The sequence below is a fragment of the Ziziphus jujuba genome, chromosome 9 (genome assembly GCF_031755915.1).
Source record: "Ziziphus jujuba cultivar Dongzao chromosome 9, ASM3175591v1".
NCBI classification, from domain to species: domain Eukaryota; kingdom Viridiplantae; phylum Streptophyta; class Magnoliopsida; order Rosales; family Rhamnaceae; genus Ziziphus; species Ziziphus jujuba.
Window position 1 is genome coordinate 13,879,283 of NC_083387.1, and position 27,050 is coordinate 13,906,332.

At 29.3% G+C, this 27,050-nt stretch overlaps 2 protein-coding genes and 1 pseudogene across 3 annotated transcripts; 1 reads left to right on the forward strand and 2 right to left on the reverse strand.

Annotated features, from left to right (window-relative positions):
- The first annotated feature begins 2,212 nt into the window (after positions 1 to 2,212).
- LOC125424181 (mitochondrial outer membrane protein porin 2-like) lies at positions 2,213 to 8,188 on the forward strand (annotated as a pseudogene).
- Positions 8,189 to 11,564: 3,376 nt separating this feature from the next.
- LOC107434640 (uncharacterized) lies at positions 11,565 to 13,307 on the reverse strand. The gene is made up of 2 exons (XM_016046126.4): positions 12,528 to 13,307; positions 11,565 to 11,875 (listed from the first exon to the last, which is right to left on the reverse strand). The coding sequence occupies exons 1-2, from the start codon at positions 13,086 to 13,088 to the stop codon at positions 11,705 to 11,707; spliced, it is 732 nt and encodes a 243-aa protein (XP_015901612.3). The 5' UTR covers positions 13,089 to 13,307; the 3' UTR covers positions 11,565 to 11,704.
- A 633-nt stretch (positions 13,308 to 13,940) lies between these two features.
- LOC107434628 (DNA polymerase kappa) lies at positions 13,941 to 20,430 on the reverse strand. Of its 2 annotated transcripts, none has more exons than XM_016046112.4 (14): positions 20,235 to 20,430; positions 19,835 to 20,007; positions 19,455 to 19,628; positions 18,969 to 19,092; positions 18,774 to 18,874; positions 18,589 to 18,675; positions 17,498 to 17,593; positions 17,239 to 17,359; positions 16,560 to 16,688; positions 15,922 to 16,013; positions 15,634 to 15,745; positions 15,180 to 15,499; positions 14,627 to 14,937; positions 13,941 to 14,258 (listed from the first exon to the last, which is right to left on the reverse strand). In XM_016046112.4, the coding sequence occupies exons 1-14, from the start codon at positions 20,311 to 20,313 to the stop codon at positions 14,138 to 14,140; spliced, it is 2,040 nt and encodes a 679-aa protein (XP_015901598.3). In that variant the 5' UTR covers positions 20,314 to 20,430; the 3' UTR covers positions 13,941 to 14,137. The 2 variants fall into 2 exon arrangements, with proteins under 2 accessions (XP_015901598.3, XP_024923337.3); XM_025067569.3 differs by having other exon boundaries at positions 16,560 to 16,649; positions 20,235 to 20,412.
- Positions 20,431 to 27,050: the final 6,620 nt, after the last annotated feature.

Sequence of the window (27,050 nt, forward strand, 5' to 3'; positions counted from 1 at the left end):
TTATAATGAGTCCCTACTACCAAGTTTGGGTATATTGTTGTATCTTGTTAGTACACAGTGTGCTCGAATGGAATGGTATTGTGTGTTGGGATTGTATATGGTAAGTTAATCTCTATTACTTAGACTGAGCTTATGTTATGCAAAATGCTCAGCTGAAATAGTATTTAATTTTAAGTGATTTACTGGTCGAGTCTCTATTGTCTAGTTGGTATATTGTTATATCCTTTCGGCATGCTATATACTTAAATGAAATGGTATTTCATTTTGGAAGATTTTGTAGTGAGTGAGTTTTGATGATACATATGTAATGATTATGCAATCTAAGTGGGGGAATGTTAGCTATATATATATATATATATATTGTGTGAACTTGTTATAATTATTAGCTCACTTATATGGTATATTTGTGCAATTAGCAGGACTAGCTTATTTACTAACTTATACAGTAGGGTTTTTAGACACATACTCTTTGTAACACTTCAGCTGATACATTGGATTTGCGGACAAGCCCTCTTTAGAAGTCATTTGGCTTATCCATATTTTTATTATTATTATTATTATTATATATATATATATATTATTAAATTATTATTTTGGTGTATGTTAAAAATAATAGATAAGTCATTTGAATTGCATATGACTTTAGTCTTTAAAAGACTGAAGCTTTATTGATGGGGCAAAGAAGAAAAATATATGCCATATTTTTTTCTTAGGGCTTAGAGAAATCGTCACTGATCGATAAGAGAGAGGGTTATAGAGTAGTATGTCCATTTTAAGCACTGCTATCACGTGTTTTCTATTTTGCAAATCGCAGACCAAAATTATCAATAACTGCTTTTGAAAGTTAGTAGTTCTATTATTTATTTATTTTAGTGAAATTTAATATGTGTACTATCTATAGATTTTATGGTATTTGAATATTATATAAACTAACATTTCAGCCTTACTAGGTTTTAAAGTTTACAAGATGGTGTGTGCATGAATCTTTTTTTTTTTAATTATTTTTTAAATTTTAATTTTCATTGGATGTTTGGATTGAACTTAGGATCATTTTGGAGAAAGATAATGGATTTACCGCTATTTTTTTTTTCCCTTTATGTTTTAAGTGGATTGAATTGGGAGATATGTGTTAATGTTTGAACTTCATCTATTTGAGTTATAAGGAGAAACTTTTTTTTTTTTTCCCTTTACATTTTTAGAATTAGTGTTCTGGATCCCCGTCAATTGAAGCAACTTCTTGTATGCTTTTACAACCGTCTACTACAATTTTAACATTATTTTTTTATTATTTATTATAATAAAAACTAATTAACATAACATTGAAAAAAAAAAAAAAAGTAATAGTTATCAAAAGCATTAAAAGCTGTCTTTAAAATTGTTCATTATTCATCACAATTCATTAAGCAAGCATATATAACTAAAATCGTTAATTTTTAATCATAAGATTTTTTTTTAATAAAATTTTTAATTTTTAATCGTAAAACTTGCTTCAACTAAAATCTTTAAAAAAAGTCGTATAAATGGTATAGACATGTCTTTCACCAAAAAAAATATATATAGTATAGTTATGCAGTCTTCTATAATAAGAAATATTATTAGCCCACCAGTGTCTCATTTACGATGGATCCAACTTCTAACATAGCAATTGAACAACCCATTGTTAAAGAGTTCACCTTCTCATACAGAATTTTAGCATTAAATATTTAAAATGTTATTTAAATGAAACCAGTTAATTAATGTGATGTAACTTCTTTTTTTTTTTTTCATTAATTAACTCATAAAATCTAATACATGGTATAAATATTGAATGGTAGCAAACAGAAAACTTAAAAAATGTTGTTAATTTATGCTGGGAAAAATGAAAACCAAAGTTTCACTATGGTAAGAAATTCAAAAAGTATCCACCATATAATTTAAATGTGTTACTCCACCCATTACTTATTGATTTTGAGTTGGAATCTCACTTGAGCTTGGATAGAGAGGAGCTGTTTGCACTGTCATCAGTTTATGTAATTCTTCTATTATTGATAAAGTTTAATGTTTTCTATCAAAAACAAAAAAATAAAAATAAAAATAAAAAAATAAACAAACCAGACACAAACTTAAAAGGAATCAAGGAGGGAAAAGAAGACAAAAGAAGACCTTAACTAATTCTGTTGCCGTAACAGGATCTTCTACTTCTTCCTAGTCGTTTCTTGATCTCTCCGCAACAATGGGCAAGTCTAAGCATAGAACGAAGATGAAAAACACAACCAAAAGACCAATTCTTTTCTCTGAGTTTGGCCAGAAAGCTAGAGGTTCTATCCCCACATGACTCTCTCAACGGTTTGATGATGCTTTCATTATGTTTGATAGAGTATATATTATATGTATATGTATACAACTGATATTCAGTTAATTCCAGTAGCCGGCTGTAAATACATTTTCTTAAGATTTTCTTTGAGACATAGAATATAGAAGTATATATAATATACGTATATATATATATATATGTGTGTGTGTGTGTGTGTGTGTGTGTATTACTTTTCTTTTCTTTACCTATTTTGCTAGTGAATCCAAGCTAAGCATTGGTTTTAGTTTTAAAAAAGGAAAAGAAAAAAATGTCAATTAAGATAGAATTGGATAACTACATTTTACCCCTCAATTATGCTACTTTTTGATGTAAGCTATTACTTCACATATGAATTTGATGAAATCCAACATAATACTCATGTAATTTTGTTTACAAAATGTCTTATTATATTTTATTTTACTTTAGGACGGCATGCAAAACTCATTAGGGAAAATTGCATGATTTGCAAAATTTATCCGGGAAATTGCATGATTTGACTTAGCCGACAAGGAAATAATAGTTGAGAAGGCAATATATGAAGGGTTTTGTAGTTTGGATGGCAAGTTGCAAATGATAGTATAGTTGAGTTCTACCCCACATAGAAATGAATAGTAAAGTTTCATTTTTCAATTTGGGAGCGGCTACAGCGAAAACAAGAAGTTCAGTGTCTCTTTCAACATTGCTACTAGACTGGTATGCAACAACATATCATAGACGGTAGTTTGTAGGAGTAGTTTAGAGCATACACATAAAAAAAGCATCCAAATTTAAATACTTAATGAATTTCCAAACACAAAAACAACTTGTAAATTTTAAAGGACAAATGCTTAGAAAATTACTTACCTCTCCATCCAATAGTCTTGGACTGATAGAGAGACAAACAAATTAATAAATTAAGAGAATAAAAAATAAAAAATTGACTATCAATCTTTGCAATTGTTTTTTAGACCCTCACTTTAACTGGCTTAAGAGATGGAAGAAAATCAAATGCAGCTGTGTCAGCAGTGTACAAGTACAAGAATGCCAGCAATATTGCTGTTAGAGTTGATACAAGAAAACCGAAAGAGGGTTATGGCGATCTCAAACTTGATTTATTTCCCCTCAAAAAGTTTGAAGTTTACTGTGATATTTTGGATTAGTAATATTTTGCTTCACTTTTTAATGGCTGCAGATTTCAGCAACTCTGACTAAAATGTTTTTGCATTATTATCAACCCAGGCTATGGCTTCATTCAAATTGCTCGATTACATAAGTAAACCAAAAGTGAGTTATGGTGATTTCAAACTTGATTGTTCCCTTCATAAAGTTCGAATTTTACCATGGAATTTTGCATTAATGATACTTTGCTTCCCTTTTTAATGGCTGCAGATTTCAGCAAGTACTCTTACTCTGACTAAAAAGTTTCTGCCATCAACCAAGACTACGGCTTCGTTCAACTTGCTCGATTATAGTTCTAGCAAGGTATTGATCTCCTTAGTTCTTTAGTTGTTACTTTGTCAGCTTAGTTCTCATAATACTTTGACTTCATCGTGTTGACATCCATAGATGTATCATATATGGAGAATCATGTATAATATTTACATTCAAGGAGTCAACAATTGAAAAAATTACATTATTACATAGACAAGTCAAGTAATACACTTAATCATATCATATCAGAATTCATTCATTGTAAAGTTATAAGTAAATTATAATATGATAACTTTTAAATATCAAAATCTCTATGTTAACTTGGATTAAGATAACTGATGTGTTCTATATGCTTAATCTGTTTTAGAATTTAGATGAATCACATACAAGCAAAGATAGGCATGGTCTTTCAACTTTTGTGTCGTCTGGCGAAAATTCAGTATGCCGATATTTTTCATGCATCTCCTAATTAAGTATTGGTTTAACAAAACCACTAATCACAATTCTTAGATAGTAACTACAAATTTTAGTGCAAAATAACTTACTTGCTTATATTTCCAATTCAGGTTTCAGTTTCTCTATGAAAATGCAGCTTTAGACATATCCACTGCTATGAAGCCGTCCCCTGAAATTAGTTTTTTAGCAAGCGTCGGTACATCAAGCATTGCATTTGGCATGAAAGGAAAATACAAAATTGATTCAAGCTGTTTCTCGATGTACAATGCAGGAATTCACATGATTGAGCACAATTACAACGCTTCAATATTCTGGTAGGAATTTTACACTCTAGGAAAACATGAACAAAAAGTATCATAAGCAAAATCCCCTATCATATACACATTATAGATTAGCAAAATGTCTACTAAAGTTACTAAATATGACATAAAGTATGTTTATTTTATTGCTAATTACATTTATAAAATTACAAATTGACATAAAAAAAAATGGAGGTAACAAAAGATGTTACCTGCCAATAAAAACATTATTGTAAAAATCAAATGCTTAATTTGTTTGAAACATTTTTAGGACCAACAAGGGTGAGTTGTTGACGGGATCGTATTTGCACTATCTAGATGAAGTGTTAGTGTAATGTCACTTTTGTTGTTGTCATAAATTGCTTTGTGATGATTAGTTACTGTATTTTCAGCTTTTTGGTGAAACACTGTTGTATTAGGTAGCCAACGTATGGCTTGTCTTTTGGTGGTATGATTACTGCAATAGTAGGTGAAAAGTAGGTGATTTACTGTTATAAACTCATGTTTATATATTTTTGTCCAGAAATGAATGAGGCAAGTTTTCACACCAATTTACACTTCTTGTTTTCTTTCCTTTCCTTTTGTTGTGTTTTTTTGCCTAAAAATCCTACAAATGGTATCAGAGCTCTTATGATCTTAGAGGGGCTGTGAGTGAAATAGTTAAAAAAATACAGAAAACTTCCTTCTACCTTTCCTCCCTTTTTTTTTTTTTTTTTAATGGCTTCAACTCATTTTTCTGCTCCATCACCTCCTATATTTTCTGGAGAAAATTTATGCCATGTGGTTTATAAAAATGAAAGCTTACCTTCAAACTTTTGACTTGTGGGAAGTTGTAGAGACCGATAAAAATCATCCCCCTTTGATAGCAAATCCCACTATCGCTCAAATAAAGCAATATAGTGAGGAGGTTGCAAAAAAGTTTAAGGCTTTATCTACCTTACATACTGGTGTTTCAGAAGTGATGTTCACTAGAATTATGGCTTGCACTACAGCTAAAGAGGTCTGGAAAAAGCTGAAAGAAGAGTTCCAAGGAAGTACAAGAACAAGACAAATGTATGTATTGAACTTAAGGAAGAAGTTCGAAACTTTAAGAATGAAGGATTCTGAGTTGGTACAAAACTTCATTGACAGACTCACAAAGGTAGTAAACCATATCAAAATTCTTGGAGAGGATCTGAGTGACAGACGAGTGATGGAGAAAGTGCTGATCAGTTTGCCAGAAAAGTTTGAAACAAAGATCTCATCCTTGGAAGAGTCAAAAGACTTGAATCATAGTTCTTTGTTAGAGCTTGTTAATGCTTTACAAGCAACTGAACAAAGAAGATCTATAAGACAAGAAGAAACTTCAGAAAGTGCTTTTCTAACACTACAAAAAGGCAAGGCTCCAGCCAACAATAACCAAAAGAAGCAGCAAGGTAGAGGAAGTAATGACAAAGGATGATATGGTGCTGGTAGAAATAGAGATGGTGAAAGAAAGAAGTTTGTGATATGCTCTCATTGCAAAAAGGACATTCTGAAAAATATTGCTGGATTAGGCCTAATGTTCAATGTAGAGCTTGCAAACAACTTGGACATGTTGAAAAAGTTTACAAAAACAAAGGAGAACCAATACAACAAGCACACCAGGTACAAGCTGCTGATGAAGCATGGCAAAGTGAGGAAAGGCTATTTGTTCCTACACGTTATGCAGAAAACGGTAGCAAAGAAGCTTGGTTGGTGAATAGTGACTGTACTCAACATATGATTCATGATGTTGATCTCTTCAAGACCTTGTATAGAAGCTTTGTTTCCAAAGTCCAAATAGGAAATGGAGATTTTATTCAAGTCCAAGGCAAAAGAGATGTGGCTGTGGAAACTTCAACAGGTACTAAACTCATTTCAAATGTGTTATATGTACTAGAAATTAATCAAAGCTTGTTGAATGTGGCACAAATGCTTGAAAATGGATATTTTTGAATTTTCAAGATAAGTCTTACATAATATACGATCAACATGGAAGTGAAATTATAAATATTAGAATGAAAGATGAAAGCTTTGAAGTAGAATGGAATTGGGAAAAGAGTAAAGTCCAAGCCTCAAAAGAGAATTTTATCCAAGAACATGGTGAAATTCAGGAGGAGCCTGATTCAGATGATGAAGATGCTGTTGGAATTCGAAGTACAAGACCCTTGGCTGATGTATCTGAGAGATGCATCTGAGGTACAAGACCCTTGACTGATGCATCCGAGAGAAGCATCCGAGGTACAAGACCCTTGACTGATGCATCTGAGAGAAGCATCCGAGGTACAAGATCCTTGACTGATGTATATGAGAGAAGCATCCAAAGTACAAGACCCTTGGCTGATGTATATGAGAGAGGCATCCGAGGTATAAGACCCTTCCGAGGTGCTAGACCCCTGACCGATGTCCGAGATAGAAGACCCTTGATCGATGTCTGAGGTATACAATCCCTAATCGATGTTCGAGGTATAAGACCATGACCGATGTCTGAGATACAAGACCCATGTCCGATGTCCGAGGTACAAGACCCTTAACTGGTGTATATGAGAGATGCAACGTAGCATTGTGTGATCCAATTACTTTCTATGATGCAAATCAGTTCGAGACATGGAGAGAGGCTATGAAAACTGAAATCAGTATGATAAACAAAAACAAAACTTGGGAATTGGTGAACAAACCTCAAGGCAAAAAGGAAATTGGAGTGACATGGGTCTTTAGGACCAAGCTCAATGCAGACGGTACAATAAACAAGTATAAAGCAAGAGTGGTAGTTAAGAGTTATGTGCAGCAACCAGATATGAATTATGGAGATACGTTTGCACCAGTTGCAAGACATGAGACAATCAGATTTCTATTAGCTCTTGCTGCTCAAAAATGTTGGAAAGTTTACCATTTAGATGTGAAATCTGCATTTCTAAATAGTTACTTGTAAGAAGAAGTGTATGTTGAACAACATGAAGGCTTTGTTGTTGAAGGAAAGGAAGACAAAGTTTATAAGCTGAAAGAAATGGTGAAGTGAAGCTGGTTCATTACGGGTCTGAGGTCCAGCTTGCTGATATTTTAACAAAAGCATTACCAAGAAACAGGTTTGAAACATTGAGAAATGATCTTAGTATTTCCAACAAAAGTGCCAAGGAGGAGTGTTAGTGTAATGTCACTTTTGTTGCTGTCATAAGTTGCTTTGTGATGATTAGTTACTATATTTTCAGCTTTTTGGTGAAACACTGTTGTATTAGGTAGGCAAAGTATGGCTTGTTTTTTGGTTGTATGATTACTACAATAGTAGGTGAAAAATAGGTGATTTACTGTTGTAAGCTCTGTTTATATATTTTTGTCCAGAAATGAATGAGGCAAGTTTTCATACCAATTTACGCTCCTTGTTTTGTTTTCTTTCCTTTCCTTTTGCTGTGTTTTTTGTCTAAAAATCCTACATGAAGAAAAGAAGATTTCTGCAGTGGTAGAAATGAGTAGAAGTCTTTCCAAACAGAAAAGCACATTCATTGCTGGAGGATAATGGGCTGTTGATCGTATGACAGTTTTGAAAGCTAGACTTGAGAATAATGGAAAGCTTAAGGTTCTTCTACGACATAATTTATAAACTAAATCCTACTTCACCGTCTCTAATGAATTTGATACAAAGTCCTTCAACAAGATTCCTAGAATTGGATTGGCTCTCGTTCTTGTTCTTTGACCAGCTTCCAAATTCACAATATCCAGTTGTGGTTATGGAATTTTCTGTCAGCAGGAGATTGAGATATTCTACTAATATATCATTTTCATTTATTTAGTGATGTTGGGGGTATGGTGATCTGAATAGCATAGGGGTAGTATTTTAGTTTAATAATTATGTTTCTTCTTTACTTTATTTGTTTTTATATTTTTTTTAATTTTTGGACATATGATAAACTGGGGGTTAATAATCATGTTTTATTTTATTAGGATTTTAAAGATTTTTATAGTTTTATTTTAATTTAGAAGTCTTGTTAGACTATGGTTTTTAGTTTCCTAATTTGATTAGGATTTGTTATAACAGATAGGTTTCTTATGCCTCAAGTCATATTTCAGATTCCAGTATTGAGTATCTTTTTCAATTCCTTCATTCCTTCTGTGGTTTTCTCTATAGTTCTCTCTTTGTTCCTCGAATTCCATAACATTTGCTTCTGTGAAAGCAAAGACGAAGATGTTGTTGCATATTTACTTGCAGTGCTGGGAGAGAACACAAACCCAACAGCCGACGGTTTGAAGAAAATTCTGTCTTCAATTGGAGCCAAGGTTACTGAAAACAGGATTTAGTTTCTTTTGTCTAAAGTCAATGGAAAAGATATTACAAAGATGATTGCCAAGGGAAAACAAAAATTGGCATTAATGTAATCGCATCATCGTATGCACTTGGTGCTGCTACTGATGAGCTGAATAAGAAAGAGGAGAACATCGAAGAGGATGAGGAGTTGGATGATGATTTGTTGTGTTGAGCCTATTTACCTAAAACAATTTGGTCACTGTGTCATCTTTCAATTATTTTGATGGATACAATTTTTTTTTTTTAACAATTTATTTTTGAAACGGGGAGATGTTTGAGAGATAATTCCTAATTTTTGAATTTCATCCTTTCTGCTAATATTACTTAAATGTGCTTCATTTATACTATATTCTCCATCCATCATCCAGTTTTATAATCTAAGAAGAAAATAGAACAATGATTTGAGGCATTATAGGCACACAAATAAAGCAAATTTGATATACCTCTGCAGATTATCAGGTGACACAAATAGTAAGCTACGAAATGGTTCATAAGATGAATCTTTGAACTTTCTATTTTAAGTAGTTATAAAGAAGACACAAACTTTCTGTTACAATTATAATCTTTTGTATGCTTCAATCAATCTACAAAGCCAGCACTTGTTTTGTTTTTCTGTGATTTAGTTCAACCTGCACTTACAATTATCTTCTGTTTTCAGTTGTCAAAACCCCATGTTGAACAGTTGGAAATTGGCTTTAGGGAGGACTTTCTCCTTAAGAAATGCTATGTGCAAATTTAGAAGGCCAAGAACTGTGTTTTACACCAAAAAACCAACTAGAACCAATTTCATCCAGTCTAAAAAACAAAAAAATCGCCGCCATAGCCTGCTTCAAAATTAAGTGTCAAACTATTCAATATCACTTTAGAAGTCGCAACGTGGTGCATCATTTTATTAGAAGCTCTTCGACACCGGAATCCAATATTGTCTAATTCCTCAGACCAGCATAACAAGCCATGTCTAATTGCAACTACTCCAATGAACAAACCAATGCCAAAGATTAGCTTCTCCATTAAAGCGTTCATCTGGGCAATTTAATGGAGTCCAAATAAATAACTTTCCAACCAAGCCAGACGCTTATGATTCCCTCAATCCTCCCAAGCTCATTCTGGGTTTCCGATCTTTTGATGTGATTCTAAAAAAGAGTCAATGTGTTCAAAGCTGAAGGTCAAGTTTCTCAGCTCTGAAAGAGTTCAATTCCTCATTCATGGTGGGAAGAGCGACCCCACCCAATCCTATCTCTGCTACTTCCCAAATTGGTCTTGATGTTTTTGAGGAATGAATTCAACTGTAACTTTGCGTTGACTGTGTTGGAAGGCTCAGAACATTTTAAATGTTGGAATATTGAGAGAGTATTGAAGGATAAGTGGCTGAGGTTCACCAATATTAGAATGAAATTTGGTTCAATTTGTTCAAGTTAAACCCTCAAGTTTTCGTTGTTGGATTTAGACCCTCTACTTTCAAAATTTGCATTTTAAATACTTTCCTGCCATTACCCAAAAAAAAAAGGGATTCATAAAAAATACAACAAAACTTGATGGTCTAAATTGCAAGATCTAAAATTTGAAGATCAAAAATGCAACTTTCCCGAGCTAAAAAGGTATTTATAATGCAATAAAACCTAGTATTTTTAGTTTAATAATTATGGTTGTTTTATATTAGTAGGATTTTTGATAGTTTATTACCAATTAGAAGTCTTGTTAGATTATGCTTCTTCTTTCCTAGTTGGATTAGGATTTGTTGTAACAAACAAGTTTCTTGTAACCCAAGAAATATAACAGATTTCAGTATTGAATATTGAGCAGTACTGAACTCGTTCATTTCCTTGTGTGGTTTACTCTCTTTGTTCTTCGAATTCTATGCATTTGCTTTTGCGAAACCTATTAGAGTATATAATTTTTATGTTTGTTTATTATTTTTTTAAGGGTAGTTTAGCCTTATATTTTTTTTGTTTGCCTATATAAACTCTCTTTGCATTGTTATTTTCTATATATAGTATTGTAATAAGAAAACCTAGAATTCTTTTCTCTTTCTCTTCTTTTTCTTGACAAACCAAAGATGAAGGTGATGGCTGCATATTTGCTTGCATGATTTTAAGAAAATTCTGTCATCAGTTGGAGCAGAGGCTGATGAAAACAGAATTGAGTTTCTGTTGGTTAAGACAATGGAAAAGATATTACCAAGCTGATTGCCTCGCGAAAACAAAAATTGGCTTCAACGTCGTCGCTTGGCGGTGCTGCTGTTGATGTAGCTGCACCTATAGCAACTGTGGATGAGCCAAAGAAGAAAGAGGAGTCAGATGATGATGACGATGATGATACTTGCACTTTGTGTATGAGCCGCTTTGACTAGAACAATTTGGTCCGCTTTGACTAGAACAATTTGGTCATTGTCTTTTTTTTTGTTTTTTGTGTCCTTGCATTGGTTCTATAACTAAGATGTGAATCTGAGAGACGTTTGAGAGAGAATTAGTCGTTAATGTTTTAGTTTCATGTATATTTTCGCAGTAGGCTTTTATACTTGCTAATATTATTAGATGTAAAAATAAAATAAATAACCATGACCTGAGGCATTATATTCACTCAATTAACACAAATTTGATATGCCACTACTGATTATTTTTAGTCTCCTATTCATAAGATGAATCTATAAGAAGACAGAATTTTCTATTACAAATTACAATTATAAACAAACAGTTAACAACTTCTTGTATGTTTTATTGAGCTTACTGCTATTGTATGTCCGAGTTGAACGGTTGGAAAATTGCTCTGGGAAAAACTTCTCGTTAATAAAATTTATGCGCAAATCTAAGAACTGTTTAGACCAATTAACCAAACAAATCAATTTCATCCCAAGGTAAAAAAAATTTCTATCTTAGCTTTTTTACAAAATTGACTGCTAAACTGTTATCACTTTAGAGGTTTGAACCTGGTGCACCATTTTATCAAAAGCTCTTCAACGCTGGCATCCATTCTTGTACCGATTCCTCCCCAGACCAACATATGAGCAAGGTCTCCGAACGTTGAACCTGTTACTTCGTACACAGCCTTGAAACCAATTCTTGTATAGAACCTAACAAGCTGAATAAAACGATATCATGAGAAATAAAAATGAGAGATTGATAATAAATCAAGCCGCGCAAGTGATCTTTTTATATTTGTTCAAGGACTCAATTCCAGACTGGTTTCTGATAATATAACCAAAGCCTATTTTTGGTTTGGCCCATACATTTCCGCTAACACCAATCAAATTGCTTCGAGATATACATTCAAAATCATTCAAACAATCGTTTGCCAATCCCATTTTCAAATCAGAACCTTTTAAACTTGAGGCATATAACTTGATACTAACACTGAGCATGCACCATCAAAATCAATGTTCTTTTCACTTCTACACCCTCATAAAAACTAGAGGACAAAAGCTTTTTGATCAAATTGATTAAGCTCATTTGGTGTTTGAGTTAGAGATCGATACTAACTGAAAGCATTCGTACCCAGTTACAGTCATTTCAAACTGGTATTACCAATGACAATGAAAATTGTCTAAACAAAATAATGCATATCATCACCAGTCAAATATATGCGAAACCGTTATTATACAATCACAGAGCGAAAGAAATGACAGAACAAGTTCCCTATAACCCAAAAATAGCAACTTGGTGTCAAAACTTTTGCAGTAATATAGTGTGAAGAAACCTAAAAAAAAAAAAAAAAGGTTGGGAAGGGAAAGAACCTTCCGATGGTAAAGATCAGAGTCGTTGATAGCCAGCAATTCAGCTGTTCTGCAACCACAATCATAGCCATATCTAATTGCAACAGCTCCAATGAACAAACCAATGCCAAAGATCGACTTCTCCATCCCAAGCGTTTCTCTTCGCAATCTAATGGAGTCCAAATGAAGAACTTTCCCACCTAGCCAGACCCTTATGATACCCTCAGCCCTCCCAAGCTCATTCTGGGTTTCCAAGCTTTTCGCTGTGATTCTGAAAAAGGGTCCAATCGTTCTGAGCTCAAGGTCTAGTTTCTGTGCTCTGGAAGAGTTCAATATCTCATTCATGGTGGGATAAGCGACGCCACCGATACTCTCTCTGCTACTTCCCAAATTAGTCTTGCTGTTTCGTAGGTAGGAATTCAACTCTAGCTTTGCACTGACTGCGTTCGAAGGCTCTGAAGAGGTTAACGGATGTTGGGATACAGGGAAGATAATTGAAGATGAAGTGGTCGAGTTTGTGGCCGACACTGTTGGATTTCTGAGGGGAAGTTTTGGGCTTGCAGTCATGGATGATAGTTCCATTTTGGGTTTTTTAGTTCTGGGGACTTGTTTTATGGAAAGAGGTTAAGGAGGCAGAGAATGGATTCAGAGAAATGGGAAATTAATGTGGAAAACGCCATTGTTGCATTTGATTTTGACGAGGTGGGAGATACGAGCCCTTTGTTTCCCTGTGATTGCTGAGGGACTCGGAAATCCTTTTGCATAAAGATTCATAATTGAGAGATAAGTTATGCGTGGCTTGTTAATCACCATTCCCTTTTATATCTTAGCTTGAAATATTTATTTCAATTCTTTTCACTTAAAATTATAATAATAACAATAATAATAATAACCGTTTAATTTAATATTTTTCTTAACAAATAAAACAAAACTATTTGGTTTCAATATTTTCTAACAAAATTTAAAAAAAAAAAAAAACTATTTAATTTATTGTTAAAAATTACATATTTTTATTGGTCAATTAATACCCAACAATATTTTATGTTATTTTTTGGGACCGAATTAATATATTTATCTTTATAACTTTTTCTTTTTTGGGGACAAATTTTATGTTTATAACTTGATTTATATAAACTATTCATGTTCTAATCAAGAAGGAAAGTATATGTAAATTACCATCAAAAAGGATTGACATTATACTTTGGCATCACCAATATTGCTGCCGGTCAGGTTATTTTTAATATTTATTTAAAAAATATATTGACTTCTATTCAAGTTCCAGTAAAGAATCACAAAAAAGTATACACTGATAGGCTTGTGTGATTCTCCAAATTAGAATTGGGATTACTTGTTTATACGTAAAGTTTTGGCAGTCTCCTGTTTTGTTAGCGGATAAAAGAATGATACCCATTTCTTCTTCTTCCTTTTTACCAGTAAACAGAACAAAGAATGTTCATTATTACAAGGATTCATTTTGGAACCGAAAATACAACCTTTTACAATTATTTTACATGCTCAAATATGTACACTTATTGGAGTTTCACTATAAATAGAACAATACCATAAACTGACAACTGAAATTTGCTGATATATGGAACTATATACAGGACGACAACAAATAAAAGACAATGCTAGAAGTTCTGACTGCTTTTAACAAAGAATAGATCGATGGGAACGTGCTTGCCTTCTTTCAAAGACAACTTCTGCTTCTTACGTTTGCCTTGACTCGCATTGGGATCCTTCTGGACAATCCTGACAGGATTCATTGCAGTTTGTCATGATCAAATGCAATCTTAAATAATAAAAATATAAGCATTAAGAAAGGCAATTCAAACATTCTCTAAACAGCAACCTATTCTGCCAAGGACCTAAAGAAATTAAAAAGGAAAATTAATGGAAAAGTGCAAATTTCTTGAAAGAGGAGGTGATTTGCATATAATGACTAATAAAGAATGAGAAGGTAAAGATGAAGAACAATTTTTCTTTTGGTAAGAGTCGATGCCTACAATAATCAACCAATTCATAAATAGATTGAAGTTGCAAGGAACTAGTCTTCTTATCAGCAAGTAACTAAAATTCAATATTACTAGCAGTCCAGCACATTAATGTAGATTAAATACCTTGGTCTCAGCATAGAAGTTCTCAAGTCAGTGCCAGATTCCTCCTCCTGAAGCTGTTTTGCTAGATGAAAATCAGAGTGCTCTTGCCTTTCCTCAACAAAATTCGGTGGCAACTCCATCCCACATATTGAACACATGTAGCCATTCAGCCATGAAAATAGCTCTCCCTGATGGGATGAAGAAGCTGCATTACTCCCCATGACATCAGTTTCACTCTCTGATCTGTCTAGGCAACTACCCTCAAACTGCACAGGGAGAGAATAATCAGCTCCCAATAGTTGTGCCACTCCATCCTGTGTTTTCTCTTCATTCTGCATTGGAATTGAAAGATATCAGCAGTAGTTCTGAATTATGATAAGATATTCGGACTGCCCAACCTTATTTAACCCACGCATATTCTAAAATAGACATAAATCTAATAAGACGTGACTCCAAAAATGTAAAGATCTCATATATCAACATCTATAAATTTACACTCTAGAGAACATGGAAGCCCTTTTTTTTAGTTTTGTCCACTTAAATATGATCAACCATCTGCCAGCCTTTCATATACCTCACTCGTAGTCTTCTGAAACTTCTCCATATGATCACCATCACTGCTAAATGTAGAGTTACTGTCTTCCAGTTTTGATGAATGAATGCAATCCAAAGGATCTCTGTGATTAGAAGAACATGTATCATGGCTGCCAATAGATATACTAGTTTCATCATCATTTATAAAGTAGCAATCACTAATGACTGCACCCAAGGAGCTATGGTTATCCATAACTTTCTTAGAAGCATCTCCTGAGACAATGAAGTTAGTGAGAGTTTTCTGGGTTGGGTCAGGTTGAGCGCCATTCCCATTTTCATTTAAATGAGACACCCGCAGACCTGACAGAGGATAATAGTTAAAGCTTATTCATAATCTATCCTATAGTGTGCAGTCCTTACATCCATCTATCTATATATCTATAAAACATTTTTAAATATTAAATGTATGAATTCAAGAACTCTATATTACCTACCTATTAGTCTTAAAGAAACAGGAAGTTCGGCCTTTAGCAGCTTTGAAGCATGTTTCAAAATTTCCTCACTTGAGCTGATATATTTTGGTAGAGTCACAGCTCGTGTACGAACCTGTAGATCACAATTTATGAGTAAATCAATATTCTGAAAAATATACTGGTAGTGGATACAAAGAACAAAAGGAATCAGAAGGATCTGAAAACAGTAAACAAGTATATAAGAGTTTCTGAGGGAACAAAAATTACTCATTTACATTTTGCAATCTGCTGGTAATGCAAGAGGCATACCTCAAAAGATGCAGTTTTTAGTTTAAGTGTCAATGTTCGCCCACATAGACCCTCTTTTTGCATGTCAGTAGATAGCATGTCTGCAATATCCCCTGCAACCATAAACTTTGGATGTTCACTTGCTGAAGAAGATATCCAGGTTATGTTTCTGGTCTTATATGTTTTGAATGCCATATATATCACTCAGATACGGGCAATCATATAGATAAATGGTTACTAAATCTGGGCATGTAAGCTCAAAAACCGAATTTTTCATTCATATATTTAACTTTCAACAATAATGCATAACAACAGGGATATTAGACTAAGCAACAACCAAAAAAGTAAATGAATAAATAAATAAATTGTAGTAATATTAAAATGGACAGACTGTCAGCATACAACAGTATACTTCTTTCTCTTTCTTTACACTATCAGAGCTTTTAGTTTCAATATTATGAACATAATTCATCACATAATTTAGTACTATGATAACAAATTCTTCAAAACAACCTAGACTTGAGAGAAGCACAAAACTAGAATACAAAGAATTTGAGCAAAGAAAGAGATAAAAAGTAAATTTCATAGCATATTTATCAAGTAACATCCTACAGCCAATTACTCATAATAAAAATGGAAGACAAAAAACACTAATATACCTAATTTACGATAAAGAAATGTTTTGTTGCCTGTGGCAGAAAATGTCCTCTCATTGCTGATGCTTTTACGCAACCTGACTTCAGGAGTATCTGTCCTCCCAAGCCCAAGTCCCACAGAGAGAAAAAAATCTGCGATGAATAAAGAATAAAGCTGCTCTTGTGCAATAATGGAATAACTGATTCAAGACACATAAAATTTGAAGACCAAGATAAAGACCAAAATCACAAATTAAAATGTCAGTGTAAATCTCCATGTAATATGGCACAATTATTCAGATTGTATTTTTGCCAAAGTATTTATTAAGGAAAATAAAAATAAAAAATAAACAAAACAAATCGAAATTGGAAAATTGAAAGAGAGATAAATATAGACAAGCTGAAAATCAGACATATTGTATGATGGATCAAAGCACTTTGTAAGAAAATTGAATAAATATCTCTTGGAGGCAAATTGTTAGTGAGTACGAATTCCATCCATTCAGTAAAACTTGGCTCAGTCAAAGATCCTCTTATACTATTTTACATTTTTTTCTCAATTGAAAAATGTAATTTAAAGAGCTGATCTACCATTATTGGTGCATCTAAATCTGTTCAAGTGCATTAAGGCAGGAGAACACTTCAGGCGAGCATTTCAAGCAAATTAAAGGTACAAAAAGAAAAGCAATGACAAGGAGCTAACCTGCTGTAGAACTAGAAAATAGTGCGCAGATGTAACTGCCTTTTTGTATCATATCCTCGCATGTTTTAATTCCAAAAGCATCCCTTAAAACATGTTCAGTGACTTTACCGATGCCTCCAATCTGTTGACAGAGTAAGCAATCAGAAAATAAACCATATTAATGGCTTTATAACATAAAAATAACTTATTTGTCAAACATACTTCTTCTATTAAGCATTATAAAGTCTCTGGTACAAAAACAAGTAACAGATAAAAATACCTTGCGTATAGGAAGTGAGGATATAAATGTCATCACTGCCAAACGGTTATTGGGCAAAACAAACTGCCCATTTGGCTTGTTTATATCGGAGCAAACCTGAGAAACAAAATACACAAAGAAAAAATTTAAAATAGTCTTCAGTTATGCCCCTGAATGCACATAGACCTTTTTGAGGATTTCCTCAAAAGAATCCCTTATATTAAAGTCAAATAATTATATCCATAAAAAAAAAAATTTTAAAAAAAAAAAAAAAAAAGAAAGTGGAAAGCTAGAAAGAAGAAATAAAGAATATTTATTGACTCAGCATCCACATAAACTTCTGATGATCTGTTTAAATTTTCACAAAAGGAAAACTAAGCACACAAAGTTGCTGGTCCTTAGAGGACATTCCATTTGAACAATGATACCTTCTCACGTTGATAAAATATTATCAGAAACATAATAAAACAAGCTTATAACCCTGTCTCTTCTTTTGGTTCTCTTCTTTTACTCAAAAAAAAAAAAAAAAAAAAAATTGTCCCTTCATGTAGTTTATATCAAATTGTTCCTAAACTGAAACAATACGCCTGTTTAAATCTTAAGTCATCTTTCGTTTGCTGCTAATCCAAATTGCAGTCCTCATCAAGTTTCTTCTTCTTCTTCTTCTTCCATTGTTCCCTCCCACACCACCCCCCCCCCCCCCCCCCCTTCTTTATTGCTTTCTTTGCCAAATATGATTTTGCATATATATTCTCTTTAAGACTTTAGGTTGAACTTCAAAAACTAGAATAAGTATGCAAACCAAAGAATCTTGCTTGCTACCATAAAATCATCTCTCTCCAAGAAGAAAATAATCCTTCATCTATTGCCTTCGAGCGAAAAATACATTGACATAGATATTACCAAACACTTATTCATTTTATATTGTTTACTACCAAGATAAAAACAATTTACTAGGCAATGTAGTGAAGCTTTTAAGGCAGCATAAATATTATCCAGATTTAGTTTACCAGTCAATTTGCTTAAGGCATTATACTGTATAGAGAATATCTAATCCAGTTCCATGCGAGAAAGATATTAGAGTTAAATACAAAAAAATTGCATGCTTAAACCTTGGCAAGTAGACGATTAGGAGCAACTCCAGCACTACATGTAAGACCAGTCTCCTTATTCACATGGGCTCTAATTTCTTCAGCAACCTTAGAAAATAATCAATGTTAAAGAGACTCCAAAACAATTAATGCACCAACTATGTAATTACATATTTTTAAGAACCAAGCTTATTATATGTGCTTACTTCTTCGCCAATAACGCCTCTTTCTTTACAGACTTCGGTTGCATCGAGGTATGCTTCATCTAAACTGGCAGCCATGAAGTTCGGATCATACTTCTGGAAAACTAACAAAACACAAACACACAAAAATCCAAGATTAGCCATTAAAAAAAAAAAATTTCTTATTTGAAAGTTGACTTTGAAAGAAGAAGGCCTAACCTTTTCTGGTTAAATCAGAGTAATAGTTATACTTCTTGAAATCTGTAGGAACAAAAATTAACTCTGGACATAATTTACGAGCAATGAAACCAGGCATTGCAGCACGAACCCCAAATTTCCGTGCCTACAATAAGAGCAATCATTTGAGCAACATACGTTCTAGAAATAGACTAACTGCATTTGATTCATGATCTGTAAAAACTGCTCATGGTTTTTGTTGAAATATGATGACTTTCAAATCTGAAAATACATGTGATGTTGAACTCAAAAAGAGTATTAAACTTTAAATCAACTAAAACTTATAAGTTAAAGTATCTGGAAAAAAAAAAAATGAAAATAAAGAATATGTTGGTGGTTTGGCCTATTTTTAAAATCATATAAAAAAAACTCATAATTTTTTAATACATGTCTATCCAAGGTTTGAGTTTAAAAACAATGCAAAACTAACAAACCAGAAAATTTAAGTTTATTACAAGAAATTCAAACCTCATAATTAGCAGTGGATATCATAGACATACTGCCAACAGCCATGGGTTTTCCTTTCAAGGAAGGATTACTTAAAGTCTCAACAGCTGCATAAAACGCATCCATATCTACATGTATCCAAATCCTTGACAAGTCCCGTGTGGCTTCGAGCTCTAAAATTCTTTTATCTGCAACCTAAAATATGTATGCATGTCCCATTAATGGCAGAAAATGGTCAACAAAAATAATGCACAGCAAGAAATAACAAAGAATTAGTTCTGCAATCTACTCTGTAGGCTGTATCCCTATTGAACATGAACTACTAGCTAATATTACATAATAATAAAATCAATTATATAGAAAACGCATATAATATATAAACTTTAGTTAAATGGTAATACCTTCTGATAGTGAGATATATCAGCTCCAGTGAGCTTAGCACACCGAGACCGCATGTTATCGATCTTCTGCTTTATAAAGGCCTCCTTTCGCTCCTCGTTCTCGAAATACTTAGATCCTTTGCTCATTTCATAAACAATTCTTTGCACTTTCTCTTTATCAACTCCATCCATACCTTTCAAAAAAAAAAAAAAAAAAATGTTCCAAAGCAGTAGAATGAGATTAAACACTGCAATTTGAACTACGAAAATAGTACCAAATTCGCATAAGAATTTCGCTTCCAGTACCAGTACTTTCAATTAAACTGGAAAAATCTACGTTCGAAAAACAAAGCCCTAAATTTTTCATATTTATAAAATCTCTTTTGGCGAGTGTCAATAGGGATTTGAAATGGAAGAGTACCAGCTTTCGCATTGGTGTAGACGGTATGGTAGGATTGCCATGGCCGAGCAGCTTCGCCAGCGGTATCGCTCTTCGCCATGAACGACCTTCTTGGTATGGTCTCCGAATGCTTGTTCTGCAAGCCTGCAAGAGCCAAAGGAGGGAAAGTCCTTATGATTCGCAAATCTGTAACATATGCGAAACCACCAGAGCCAGAGAAAAAGAGCGCCAAAGTTGTAAAACATGGGCCTATTGGCCCAATGCCTGAAATGGGCTCTCAGTTAAATTTAAGAGAATTCCAGCACAGCATCTATTTCCTTTAGTTTTAAAAATTAAAATAAAAAATAATATTTATCATTACCATCATTAATAAAATTTATATTTATGTGTTAATTATTAATTAGTTAATGTTAAAAGTTTTAACTTTATGAAGAAATTTAATTTTTTTAAAGGTTAAAACTGGTTTAAATATAATCAATTACTAATTAACATTTAAATAAAAATTTATTAATAGCATTCATTAATAGTAATAAATAGTAATACTTTGAAAAAATTTATCTGAAAAGTTGTAAACCCAATTTTAGAAAACGACAAAATACTTTGAGGGAAACAATTTTTTTGCCGAATTAATTTCCTCCAAATTATTTTTCATAGTATTTAGTGTTTAATACAGTAAGAGAAGATTAGAATTTGAAAGTATTTAAATTAATTTTATATTTTAACAATGAAATAAAAATTGTCAATCTAAAAAGCTGAGATGTGTTTTAGAATTGGATCTAAAGTCGTTGAAAATGCAAAAATAGTTGTATACACTTTCATTTTTCATGCATTGCCTATAAAATATATAAATTTTACAAAACAAACTTGAACATGGTTAATCTCTATCATTCCAATACTTTATTTTTTACCTTTTTTTGCTATTTTTTCAATACCTTTTTCTCTTTAAATTAGCATGGTGAGACTTTTAATAAAACATGATTTTGATTTCAATTTATTTTTTTAATTCAATTTTTTATTTTTAAATTTTAATTCTTGAAATTTATATTTTGAAATATAAATTTAAAATATATTTTTTATTTCTTCATCAAAATATAAATTTCAAATATAGTTTATTTTTCCACATATCCACACAGAAGATTTAATTTGATTATATAAAGAATTCGATTTAAATACAATAATTATATTGCTCTTAATTTATTCTATTATCTAATATATTTTTTTCTTTTAATTTTAACGATTGCTCTTTTTATATATATTTTAAAATGTTCTTAATAAAATAATTATTTTCATTAAATTTTATAGCTCATTGTTTTTATTTACAATTATTTTTATCATATATAGAATATTTTACTTTATAAATATTAGTCAAAATTTGTATAAATATGTATGTCTATGACTAATAAAAATCATGCATTGACATATTTTTTCTAAAAAATCTTCAATTCTCTTTTATATTAAATATTAAACATTAGATAATTTAATATTCGATATTAAACATTAAAATTATAGATAATTATCAATTTTTTAATTTAAATTTAAATTTAATAATTATCATTCTATCAATTTTTTAATTTTAATTTTAATTTAATAATTATCATTCTAGTTCAAGTTTATCCATTTTTTATATTCAAGAATATAATAATATAATTATAAAAATAATTAAATAGTAGAATAATTATTTAATAATCTTAGCATTCTTGTTAATAAAATAAAATTAGCATGCGGTCATATATTTATATTTACAATTTTCATTACATTGTATAATTACCAAAAAAAATTTTACATTACCTTAAACCCTAAACCCAAAACCTAAAAGTATTCGATTATACTTTTAAATAAGAAATCTATATTTTGTATAAAATTGATTTTATGTTACTCCATATTATTGAAATATTGTCATATATGTATATATATACAGATATATAAGTACATTTTAAGCACTTTTTAAAAAATATTGAAAAAAATAAAATATTCATTTTAAATTTTTGATAAAGAGATCAATCTCATCATTAATTATCATATATTAATCTTATTATTTTACAATAAAATTCAATTTATTGCATATCTATATATAAATATGTATTAGTATATAGAGTTTTGTGTGAAATATGTTTGATAATAAAACTATCTTTAATTATATACATGTTCTTTTTTCTTATCTTTAAAAAATTCAAAAAGAAACCAAATAACCAAAAAAAAAAAAAATTCCTGTTACCAAGTTTCGTTCCATCTCCAAAAATAAAATCTTCATATTCACAAATTATTGAAATTTTTAAAAATTAATATCAAATTTTTCCTTCCAAATTTTATGAAGAGTGTAGAATTTTTATTTGTGGAAATATTATTTATAGAAATATTAATTATATAAATTTATTTATATAAATTATTTATGAAAATATTAATTATATAAATTATGTTTACACGTTATTGCAAAGATTTATAGCCAAATCTTGATAATACCTATATATTATGAAAATTCCAAAAATCAAGATCAAATTATTCCTTTCAAGTTTATTAAGATTGTGCAATTTTTTAAACAATTTTATTTTTTAATTTTAATATTTTGTAAATACCTTTGGAAGGAAATAAAATGAATTTAATGATGATATATGCCAATGATTTTAAAATTGTGAAAATTTTAAAATAATTTTATTTTTAAAAAAATTTTTGTAATAATTTTGGAGGGAATAGAATGAATATGAAGATTACATTATTCCTTTGTTGTATACGTTATTGTAAAGATTTACAGACAAATCTTGATAATACCCATATATTACGAAAATTTTCAAAATTAAGATCAAGATCAAATTATTCGTTTAAAGTTTTATTAAAATTGTGAAATTTTTTAAATAATTTTATTTTTGGATTTTAATTTTTTGTAATGCCGTTGGAAGAAAATAAAATAAATTTAAGGATAATATATGACAATGATTTTAAGATTATGAAATTTTTGAAATAATTTTATTTTTGAATTTTAGTTTTTTTTTTAATACTTTTGGAGAGAATAGAACGAATATGAGGATCAAATTATTCCTTTGTTGTACATGTTATTGCAAATATTTATAGCCAAATTTTGATAATACCCACACATTATATAAATTTTTAAAAATCAAAATCAAATTATTCCTTTAAAGTTCTATTAAGATTGTGAAATTTTTTAAACAATTTTATTTTTGAAATTTATTTTTTTACAATGCACTTGGAAAGAAATAAAATGAATTTAAGGATAATATATGGCAATGCTTTCAAAATTGTGAAATTTTTAATAATTTTATTATTGAAGTTTTTTTTTTATTATTATTTTTTTTTTGTATAATACTTTTGTAGGAAACAAAATGAATATAAGAATGATACGTAGCAAAAACTTTTGCTAACTTTTTTACTTTTATATATTAGTAGAGCATTAATCCCCTTGCATTTGCTATGCATGAGATATATTATTATAATATATAATTTCAAAAATAATTTATAATGATTTATTATACTCAAATATAATGATAATATTTGAAAAAAAAAATAATTAACTATCTTACTTTTATATATAATATATATATATATATATGTATATAAAATATCATAAATAATAATTAAATAATAATATTTAAGTTGTAAAACTTTAAATTATATTATATGTATTATTTGTCATAAAAAATAATCTAAATAATCTAAAATAACAAATTAAGAATAAATAGAAATTTGATATACTCAAACAAATAATAATAATAATAATGATAATAACAATAATAATAAAATATGTAACAAAAATTAAATATATATATATATATATATATTCATTCATTAAAATTATTTCAACACTATTAATATCTAATTGATCATCAAAGTTTGAAATCTCATAAAATCTTGGGATTTGAACTCTAAACATTCACTGTATCTTGTTAGTGTTGATCTGATTAATAAAATTAGTATGTCCTGCCATATTAAAAACCTATTAAAAAGTTTTATTGTTACTAAGTACATTTGGATTTTAATTTTTTTTTAATTTATATAGTAAAAATTTGTCAAAAACTAAAAGTTTAACCTCTATATGTAATATAATTCAATTATAAAACTCAAATTTAAAAGTGTTTACCTATATAATTTTTCTCATACACATACCATTTTAATACCTATATAATTTTTTCTATCTATAAAATTCAAATTCAAATGTATCTATATAATAATTTCCATCTATACAATTCAAATTCAAATTCAAATTCAAATATATTATTTGATTTCTTGCAAATAATTATTTTTACTATATTAAATTTTTATAATATAATCTAGTTATATCTTATGTTAATTTTTTATAATATAATCTAGTTATATCATTATTATTATTATTATTTATCCTATAAACACATTTTTATCTTATAAGGTAAATTATTTATGAAATTCAAATTAAAAAGTGTTTACTTATTTATTTTTTCTATCTATAAAATTTAAATTCAAATGTATTTATATAATATTTTTCTTTTAAGAAATTCAAATTCAAATGCATTAGTTGAGTCCTTACAAATAATTAATTTCTTTATATTAAATACTTATAATATATTATAATTATATTTATTATTATTGTTATTTTTATTATCATCATCATCATCATCATCATCATCATCATTATTATTATTATAACATTTTTATGAAATTCAAATTAAAAAAAATTTACCTATTTATTTTTTCTATCATGTAATCTAAATTCAAATTCAAATGTATTTATATAATTTAATTCTAATTCAAATATATTTATATAATATTTTTCATTTGTGAAATTCAAATTCAAATTCAAATTCAAATGTATTATTTGATTCTTAGCAAATAATTAATTTTTCTATATTAAATCCTTAGAATATAGTTTAATTATATTTATTATTATTGTTATATTTATTGATATTGTTAGTGTTATTGTTATTGTTATTGTTATTGTTGTTGTTGTTGTTGTTATTATTATTATTATTATTATTATAACTTATTTATGAAATTCGAATTAAAAATGTTTACCTATTTATTTTTTTCATCTAGGGAATTTAAATTTAAATTCAAATATATTATATAATTTAACTTAAATTCAAATGTATTTATATAATATTTTCCATTTATGAAATTTAAATTCAAATTCAAATGTAATATTTGATTCCTTACAAATAATTAATTTTCCTATTTTAAATTCTTATAATATAATATAATTATATTTATTATTATTATTATTATTATAGATTTTATATATTTTTGGATACATGAATAAAAGGTAAAAAACATAATCTTTCAATAAATTATATAATATTATAATAATAAAAATATATATTTTTTACTACAACAAATAAAAGGTAAAAAATTTCATATTTTTGAATAGCTGTTCTATTTGGTATTGATTAATATTTTGATAGGATCATAAAAAAAAAATTAAAAAAAAAAGATGATTTTTTTTTTCATTAATGGTTTTGCAGGGAAATTGGAAGAATATGAGGATGACACATGACACAAATTCTTCTTCTTTATATATTATATAGGTAGGTTGCAAACAATGTTAAATATATTTTTTTTCATTTTCTTTTTGAATAATATTCTTTATTTTTTTAATTCAATTTAAATGGTTATTTAAGGTAGAGATGTTCATTAGTCCGAACCAATTTAATATGAAAAAAAAAAAAAACATGAATTAATCCAATTAAATGAGGCTTTCTTCTTGTTGTTGTTGCAACTTTTGGTGTGGTGGATTATTAAGGAATCGTTCATGAATATATTAAAAACTTCTTTTAAAATAAATATGGCAGCAATTTACTTTTAAAAACCTTCTTGAAATTCTAATGTAAAAAGTGAATAAGTTCTATAATGTAATAAAGTAAAATAATGTAACAACATTTTGCATACAAACTTGAGTAATTAAAGTGGGTTTTCTATTTATATTTACAAATAAATAAAATTTATGTCTTTAATATAAAATATATTTGTAAAAATTTTGGAATATATTAACCTAAAATTTTAGAATATATTATAAACTTAAAGCCACGTTCCAAGCATTTATTTATTTTTATACTAAATTATATCCTCATTGTTTGACTAATTATTTATATTACATAATAAATTGTAATAATAATGATGATGAATATTTAAAATACAAAATAATAATCTAAAAAAAATTATAAAATAGATAATGAAATATATTTACCTATATATATATGTATATATTTGTATATAACAAAAACTTCCAACTATATAAACATTGGATCAATAAAAAATAATAACAAAATAAACTAACCATCATATGTATAATGTAATTTTTGATAATTTTGAGATCTCATGTATTTTTTCATTATTGCTTCTTTTTTAAACGGTATATCCATTATCAACCTTTAAAGCAAAATAAATTTAACAGTTTTGGCCAATACAATTACTAATTTATCTTTAAATTAAAAATACAAAAGTACATGAAGTAATTAATTTACCTTTAATAATTATCAAAATATACAAAAACAACCACAGAATAGACCATGTATAGAAAAACAAAAAGTACCCATTCTTTTTTATATCTTTATGTCAATCAACAGTTCCAAAAAAGAGGAAATAATTTCCTTCTTTGGTTATATTGTTTAAGAATAAGATTTTATTTCTCATTATTTCTTTTCGTCATTAGCAACTTTTTTTTTTTTTTTAACTACATTTGGTTTCAAAGAAAAAAAAAAAAAACACAGATCTATAGCATTAAATTTGGTATAGAATTATATAGAATCAATTTTTTTTTTTTTGGCTTTTCCTTTTGATTTCTCTATTTACTTAAACCCATGGGCAAAGCCAAAAATAAACATTCGGTAGGCCAAATTAAATTTTTGCAAAAATGTA

Coding starts and splice junctions, on each gene's coding strand:
- LOC107434628 (XM_016046112.4), bottom strand. CDS start 20,313: ATGGCGAAGAGCGATACCGCTGGCGAAGCTGCTCGGCCATGGCAATCC. Junction 16,689..17,238: donor ATTTTCTAGTTCTACAGCAG/GTTAGCTCCTTG, acceptor TATTCATCGCAG/ATTTTTTTCTCTCTGTGGGA. Junction 16,014..16,559: donor ATTTCTTTATCGTAAATTAG/GTATATTAGTGT, acceptor TTATGGTTGCAG/GGGATATTGCAGACATGCTA.
- LOC107434640 (XM_016046126.4), bottom strand. CDS start 13,088: ATGGAACTATCATCCATGACTGCAAGCCCAAAACTTCCCCTCAGAAAT. Junction 11,876..12,527: donor CTGATCTTTACCATCGGAAG/GTTCTTTCCCTT, acceptor CGTTTTATTCAG/CTTGTTAGGTTCTATACAAG.